The sequence below is a fragment of the Austrofundulus limnaeus genome, unplaced genomic scaffold (genome assembly GCF_001266775.1).
Source record: "Austrofundulus limnaeus strain Quisiro unplaced genomic scaffold, Austrofundulus_limnaeus-1.0 Scaffold132, whole genome shotgun sequence".
In the NCBI taxonomy this organism is placed as follows: Eukaryota; Metazoa; Chordata; class Actinopteri; order Cyprinodontiformes; family Rivulidae; genus Austrofundulus; species Austrofundulus limnaeus.
Genome location: NW_013952534.1, coordinates 752,961 through 761,591, shown reverse-complemented (window position 1 = coordinate 761,591; position 8,631 = coordinate 752,961). Strand labels below are relative to the sequence as shown.

General features: G+C 36.8%; 1 protein-coding gene across 5 annotated transcripts in view; it reads left to right on the top strand.

Moving 5' to 3' along the window:
* Nucleotides 1-8,631, top strand: part of epb41l4b (erythrocyte membrane protein band 4.1 like 4B) — a gene marked incomplete in the record, with an annotated part of 40,235 nt that overhangs the window by 22,398 nt on the left and 9,206 nt on the right. For all 5 annotated transcript variants that reach the window (XM_014015641.1, XM_014015640.1, XM_014015639.1 and 2 more), the window contains 3 exon segments: nucleotides 1,311-1,344; nucleotides 1,450-1,556; nucleotides 4,646-4,785. In XM_014015641.1, coding sequence (XP_013871095.1) covers nucleotides 1,311-1,344; nucleotides 1,450-1,556; nucleotides 4,646-4,785 — 281 coding nt within the window.

The window sequence follows — 8,631 nt, the reverse complement described above, 5'->3', positions numbered from 1 at the left end:
GTGTGTGTGTGTGTGTGTGTGTGTGTGTGTGTGTATTAGGTCAAGAGCTGACGTCATATATTGCCATAGTATATGTGTGTATTAGCTCGTGAACTAACACAAAAGCTAAAAGGCTATAGATTAGTTGAGTCTTCCATGAAGTAGCTCTGTTGTCCATCATTTTCAGTTTCAGTCCGAGATATTCTCTCTGTCAATGTGCTCTGGCTTTATTTAAAAGGGTTCAACATTAGACATTGTCCAAATTTAATGTTCACGCTGGATAGAGATCACACCGGAGCACCGCTAAGCATCAATATTTACCTAGTATGCTTTGCAATGTAATTAATATGGTGCTGTCTGTGTGACAATTATTTAAAAAAATTATAAAAACTAAGCCTCCAGTTTTTGTCAGTCTTGTTTTTATAGTTTAAGTAAATGTTTATTAAAAAAATGTGTAATGTCACACCTAGTCGGGGTTCCTTTTAAGTGACCAAAAGTATTAAGACAAATTAACATTCATAAATCAAACTTTCACTTTTTATTTTTGGTTACAAATCCTTTGCAGTCAGTTACAGCCTGAAGTCTGGAACACATAGACGTCACCAGACTGACAGGCCTCTACTGCAACTGTCTTTACTTCCTGCTTGTTCTTGGGGCGCCTTTCAAAACTCTTTAGTTGCTTTTGAAACATTCTTTGGATCGTTGTTCATCTGCTTGTGCTCTGAAGCATTTGGCTGAATATGAGCAGATATCGTCACAAAAAATTCACATTTCATCCTGCTTCAAATCCATCGTGGTTCTGTTTACAGCCAAAAAGATGAGAATTGTGTTAATGTCCCAATATTTATGAAACTGTCTGTAGTTTTGATAGTTGTCATTCTCATGCACAGAAAATAAGCTCAATTTTTATCCATGTGAACACCCACATCTGAAGATCTCGCCAGGTGCATAACCCTCCCACGTCGTGTGCGCATGTTAGCCAATCACACCTCATCTTACTCCCCTCTCTCCTCCCTCAACTATTGGTTGACGTCTTACTCCCCAGCTAAGCGAGGAAGTGTACCCTCTATCAGCGCAAAACAATACATAGGTCAAAATTACATCATATTATAGCCACTGCACAATATTTTATCATTTTCTACCTGGCAACCCTGCTGTTCACCAACTAGTCACAGCCCAGAAATATACTACCTTTATTACACATTTGTGTGTTTTATCCACAACTTTAGTCCTAATCCTAACTAATCACATGAAACACAAAAATCACTTTTTTAAATATTCAAATATTGTTCGCCAGTTTGTTGTTATTGATCGTTGTTGTTGTTTTGCAGCTCTCATGCCAGTCCCAATCCCAGCCTGCATGCGGTGAGTGCACACAGACACACAGACACACAAACACACACAGGGCAGTAAAGGCAGCATCCAGTATGGCTTCTATCAGCAATTAATTCTGCTTTTCTTCCGCTTTAGTACCAACACAACATACCTATTGGTCATGAGCTGTGGCATCCATCTCACAACCCCGCTCTCACAACCCCGCTGTACCTGCAGCCCTCCAGTCACACGCCACCTCACAGGTAAGACCACCCGACCACAGGTGCATACACAAACAAACGCTTCATCTTGTCTGTTTCCTGTGTCGTTGTGCTTCACGTCACTCATGCTCACCTCACTTGTGTCTTCGTCTGCCTCCATGACTGCACGTTGCACCTCAGACCTTCTTCTCACGTGGCGTCGAGTCCTCTGTCCACTCTTCCTGTCGTCCCTGAGCGGTCCGGCGGCACCCGCAAAGGATCCGTCAGTTTGGTGTTCAGGGATAAGGTCATGACTGCACTTTGACCCGCCCACTCCTCTCTCTCTAACTTGGGAATTGGTTTCAGAACTCCAACACAAACCTTTACCCCAAAGAAAGAACTTGCCTGCACTCCTATCATCAACATCATCAACATCATCAACATCACCAACATCACCATCAGTTCTGTGTTCGCCCATTCAATGTATCAACGTATGTGTCCAAAATGCAAACGATTTTATCATAAGGATGATAGCTTTGTTTTGTTTTTAATGTTTGAGGTTCATTTAGGGGACAAATCTGGACAAAAGATGTTGTTGAAGAATGAAGGGACCCATTTATTTGCTCTAAAAACGAAACAAAATTTAGTTTGAGCCAACAAATTTCTTTCTTTTTATCAACTTTGATAACAGTTACACAGCTCATGGAGGCTCAGGGTAGCTGCATTTTACTCCTCCTGAGGGGTCAAATCTCAGTAAAAGGTCATGGAAGGCATGAATTCAGTTTAACTAAAGGGAAATATTTTTAGCACAAATAAACATGAGTGAATGTACTAAAAGCTACAGCAGAATTTGCCACTTTATTAACTTTTAATGATGAAAGTTTGACAAATAAAAATATATACAGTATTTTTATCTGGTAACTCCTTAATTTAGTGGTTCCAGGATAAAATACATCTATGAATGTATCAGAGATAATTGAGAATCAACAAGAATATTTAGGCAGAATCACACTTTAATCTATTAGTCACTATAAAGATACACCACACTGTACATATATGATATACAAATTTTCAAAAAAAAAAAAAACAATGTATATCAGTAAATTATTTGACCTGATCTTAAATTAAAGCTAGATTTGATGGGTTTGTGCCTTGCTTTGTGTGTGTTTTTATGTAATCAAGGTAAAAACTCAAATCTGCTTTTATTGTGACAGTCTTAATATTATTTCCTCATGAATATTCTGACAATCTATTTGTTCGTAATCCCTTAATTAAAGTGTTGAATAAAGGTCGTTCTCATCAGGTGTGAGATATAAAATGTGCTGTTTTCGGGATTAAAAGCTGCTTTATTTATGCCGTGTAGCTCAGTGCAAATTAGAGAAGTGAAACAAGAGTTGTTGGTGTGCTTTCAGAGGGAGTTTTTCTTCTTTTGAATAAACATTATATTAATGTTACATCAAGTTGTGGATTTTTGTTAAATCGAGAAAATGTTTACAGGAAAAACGTGCTGTTATAGTTTTTGCCTTTTGAACTTGTTTACTTGAATCACATTTTGTCTTTAGAAATGATGCCATGCTGCTTCTTCGAAAATAAAAAAACTATGACAGAAAAAAACTGCAAAAATGTTTTATTTACTAATGCATATTGTGGGATAATTTATACAATTTTTATTGAATTACCAAAATTTTTTTTTATAAAAGCCCACTGTTATGACTGTAATAATTAGTTCAACCTTTAATGAAATATTTTGCAATAATACTGTCTTATTTATCAAATAAATTGTGGATTTTTATATATTTTTTATTACAATAAATATTTTTTATGTTAGCGCTGTCACCTCATAGCAAGAAGGTCGTATGTTCACCTTGGATGTGTGGTATTTAAAAATTTTTTTTTTCAGGTACATTGATTTCCTCTCACAAGCCAAAAACAAGCATGTTAGGCCATTTATCATCGCTATTCAACTGGCAGTATGTGGGCCACATCCGGCCAGTAGGTGACTTCAGTTTGGTCTGCTAGTGAGTTCATTTAAAAAAATATTTTGTACTTCATTTAATATAAAGTTTAAATTAAATTAAATCAATTTTAAATCCTTAATTTATGATTCAATGCAGCAAAATAAATTTAAAAGATAAAGGATAATAATATTTGTTTGTTTGTTTTTGTACATCATAGCTAATCAAAAAGCAGGGCTCACTAACCATTAATCCACTAAACAAAAATCTTAGCAAACACTAAACCATTTTTAAAAATGTGAAAGTTTGTTGAAGCTAATGCTAACAAAATGACTGTCACTCAGCCGGGACTGACACACACCTGTTTTTATTAGTTTTCTATTGGTTTCATTTGAAGGTGGGTGGAGTCATCTGTGGCAAATTAGCCAATCCAAAGCAAAGTTATAGCTCCATTCAGAATAGAAGCTTTGATTAAGTTTGTATTTACAGTATATAAAGTTAGTCAAAACAATAAATAGCAGATGTTTTCTACCATATTTTATAACCAGTTTTCATATTTATTTAAAATATTGTTAAATGTTATTTTATTTCTTTTTGATACACTTCTTTTGACATTTAGCTGCTAAAGATGCTACACAGTGCCTGACACAACCAGCACTGCTTATGAAAGGATAATTTTTTTTTATTTAAATTGGGATAGTTTACACTTGTGAATTTTTAGTGGACTCAAAAGTTAGCAAAACCTAATTTAGTGGAAGCTAATCAGTCTGCTAACGGTTTCCAGTTAGCAAAAAAGTTAATACGCTAAATGAGCTATTTCTATGATTAGTGGATTAGCTGAACTGTGCCCACAACTACCCTACCATTATCGAGCAACACTCCATCTGGTCCCTGAAATGTTGGTTTTAACTAGCTGTGGCTCCCTGAGTAATTTACTTGAATGGCCTTGCTCTAAATGTCCTTTGGTAAGAGTGTGAATGGTTATTGTCTCTCTGTGATGGACTTGTGACCTGTCCAAGGTCACCTGCCTCTCTTAACAGCTGGAGATAGGCACCAGCTCCCCACAACCTGGAAAGGAGGAGTAGGTAAAGAAAATGGATGGATGTATGATAAATGAATATAGTTGTTTATTTTTACAATTAATAATTAAAAGATCTTTTGCTGAGGGGTTGTTTTGATTGCATGTTTCATCCCCAGCTTCCCTCTGAGCAGTCCTGCTTCGGACCATCAGTTCAGCTCATCAGAGAACGAAAACTCTTATTCTGGCAAGCCCCGCCACCATCACCGCCGCCACACACACAGCCAGGACACACTCTACCACACACACACCAAGAACAGTGAGTACTGTAGTCCAAAACGTGCTGCTGCTCATTTCTATGGCCTTAGTGTTTATTGTGATAACCCACCTCTAACATAAACAAAGTCTGTAGACGTGTTTAGAGCACACACAGGATACAGATCATTTACTTTTTTATGTCTCTGACCTTTTGTTTTTGACATGCAAGCGGAATAAAAACAAATGTTTTAGGAGATGCCTTCATTGGTAACACATTTGCAGGCAGTATTTTACCATTTTAAATGAAAATTACCAAATAATAATAATAACAAATTTTAAAAAGTAGTATTAGGAGTTGCAAAGAAACTTCTAAAATTAAAAATGTACTGTATAATTTAAAAAGTAGTATTAGGCGTTGCAAAGAAACTTCTAAAATTAAATATGTATACTTTAATGTTGGAAAAAAATGGTGGACTTCTTACTACTTTTGGTCAAATTTACCAGTCATCTTTTATACTTGGGAGTATGGGGCGCCAAGTGTAAATTAAAATGTTTTCAATTTTTAGATCGCTTTCTGAGTATTGAAATCATCTTCAGCAGCAGCATTAGCTTGCCTTTGATGCAGGATGATGAAGTCTATCGCTGCTGAAGATGGGATTTAAAATCTAAATTCAAAATGTTTTTATTGAAAACCATATAGATGATAACTGTGGTCTAGCAGTTTGAAGCAAAGCTCAGACACTGACCACAATTGTAAGTTTTATGTCTTGTACAACCCCTGGCAAAATGTATGGAATCACCAGTCTTGGATGAGCACTCATTCAGACATTTCATTCTGTAAAACAAACTCAGATCAAAAACATGATACAATAATAAGGTCATTCCAAAGTGCAACTTGTTGGCTTTCAGGAACACTCAGAGAAATGAAGGGAAAACATTGTGGAAGTCAGTGAATGTTACTTTTATTGACCAAGCACAGGGGGAAAAAATATGGAATCACTCAATTCTGAGGAAAAAAGTATGGAATCATGAAAAACAGATAAAAGACCATTCAAAATACATCACTAGTATTTAGTTGCACCACCTTTGGCTTTTATAATGGCTTGCAGTCGCTGAGGCATGGACTTGATGAGTGACAAACAGTATTCTTCATCAATTTGGTGCCAACTCTCTTTGATAGTAGTTGCCAGATCAGCTTTGCAAGTCGGAGCCTTCTTGTGGACCATTTTCTTTTTTCAATTTTCACCACAGGTTTTCAGTTGGGTTGAGATCTGGACTATTTGGAGGTCACGACATCGATTGAATGTGTCTCTCTCCAAGGAATGCCTTCACTGTTTTTGCCCTATGGCACGATGCATTGTCATCTTGGAAAATTATTTCATCACCTCCAAACATCTGTTCAATTGAAGGGATGAGAAAACTGCCCAAAATGTCAATGTAAATTTGTGCATTGATAGAAGAATGAAGCAGCCCCACATCATCAAGGACTGTGGAAATTTGGTTGTTTTCTTCAGGCAGTCCTCTTCATAAATCTCACTGGAACGGCACCAAACAAAAGTTCCAGCATCATTACCTTGTCCAATTCAGATTCTTGACTCATCACTGAAGATAACTTTCATCCAGTCATCCACAGTCCATGATTGCCTTTCCTTAGCCCATTGCAGTTAAAGAAACATATTGTTAAGCGTGTTCGTTCACCAGTTTGTGTGCTTGAACTAGACGGAGAATGTACCAATGCATGGAAAATGAATAATGAAGAGATCATACAAAACCAGAGCTGCTCTGTCTGAATGCTTTGTCAATAAACGGGCCTTCAGACAGAGCAGCTCTGGTTTTGTATGATCTTTTTATTATTCTTTTTCCATGTATTGGTACATTCTCCGTATTGTTCAACCAAATTGTAGGAAAAATATACGTTGTTCAAAATGGTATGTCAAAATAAACAGGAATCAGCTGGATTTCTTCTTCTTAAAACTTTATTTTCAGTCTTCTGACTCCAATCAGGTTCACAGGTTTTTTTAGGTCCTGTTTTGGGGTTTTGTTCATGTGGGTTTTTTGTTAAATTCCTTTTTGTCTCAGGTGTGTTCAGTTCTGTGATTAGTGTTGCTTTCGTTTCCTCAGGTGTTTTTCTGTTGCCTCATTAGTTTTCCTGTGTATTTAAGCTCTGTCTTGAGTCAGTGTCCGATCATTGTGCTGCAAAGCTTGTCTCGTTTTTCATGTTTCATGTAGTTTTTACGCCACGTCCTTGTGAGTTTTTCAGCTGCCTCCTCAGCTTTTTGATTTAATAAAGACCATATTTTTGTTACACCTGAACTCTGCCTGTGCCCTGGGTCATTCTATGTCTAAATCTGACAATAACTTGTGTCAGTTTCATCAACCTGCATGTAAATTAGGAACAATGATACATGGATGTTTGGAACTGATTAGAAAACTAATGATGGATGGACTGACAGATTTATTTACTGAGCTTTATTTAACCAGGATAATCTGAACTATGAAAACTAATTTCTGCAACTTCCTAGAAATGAAAGTAATAAGCCTAACACTTTTATACTAGTCAAAATAAAATAAAACTGTTAATCATGCTGTAGTTTATGTATTTAGATCAGTAATTTATTACATTAAGTTCACACAACTGACTAGAATGTACTCATAATAACATTTTATATTTCCTTCACACCTGCCCATCACCTTCATCTATTTCCTGAGACACTCTGTCCTAACTGAGACCCTCTGTCCTAACTGAGACCCTCTGTCCTACCTGAGACACTCTGTCCTAACTGAGACCCTCTGTCCCACCTGCTGCCCCTGACTCTCTGTCTCCAGCTCCTAGAGATAAAGTATTATTTTTACTGCCACCTGAAGTCAGTCAGCTTAAAAAACTCCAGAAAATATCATGAAATAACCTGATCACAATTTGTTCTTTGCATCATTTCACTATTTTTATGCAGAAAATACAGAAACTCTAAGAAACTTAAACTTTTTTAATGTGATGAATTTATTCTTCCAAAGATAATAAAAATGTACTACTATAATATTTATAAGCTTTCTATATTCAATTAAATTCAAAAATGCTTTATTGATCCCAGAGGGAAATTAATTGTATTTTACAGGTGCATTGAAGCAGGTAGACGAAATAACAGAAATATTTGGTGACTTATGAATGTAAATTATAATCAGAAGCCGAAATATCAGAGTGGACTTGGACTCAGTATTGGACTCCGGGACATGAAGCAGCTCTAACGAGGCGCATTGACCACACCAAGTTGTTTATTTAAAAGTTGTAGAGCGACCAAAACTTTTAACCAGCTGAGCAGACCAGCCAGTCAGCAGGCAGACCACGAGAAACTTCCCAGTTCCCCCAATAGTCTGTCTGGGTCTGCCCGTCAGGCGGATTAAACCATTTTGCACCTCCAACAGGGGGCCCCCAGAATGTCCAATATGTTTGTTGTGTGGACAGTAAAATAAAGTTCATTCTCTCAGTTTATGTTATCAATATATTTAAAATAAATTATTACACCAATTAATTGAAGGGCCCATTTCATTTGGCAAAAAAAAAAAAATCAGGACTTCCACGGGCCCCTCGCCCTTCTTGGGCCCGGGGTACTGAGGTCCACATTCCCCCAGACTTCCCCGCCCATGCCCTGAGACAACGTATGTTGTAACTTGGCGCTATATAAATAAACTAAATTGAATTGAATTGAATTGAATTGTGAACAGGGCGGCACGGTGGCTCAGTATGGAGGACCAAACCTATCATTATTGGAAATAAATGTATAAATATATAACTGGCGTATTAAAATAAATTATAGGGTCAAAAAGAAGTTTGACAAAACTGGATTGTGGCTGAAGGTATTTTAGACCACTCTTCTTTACAAAACATCTCTAGTTCATTCAGGTTTGATGG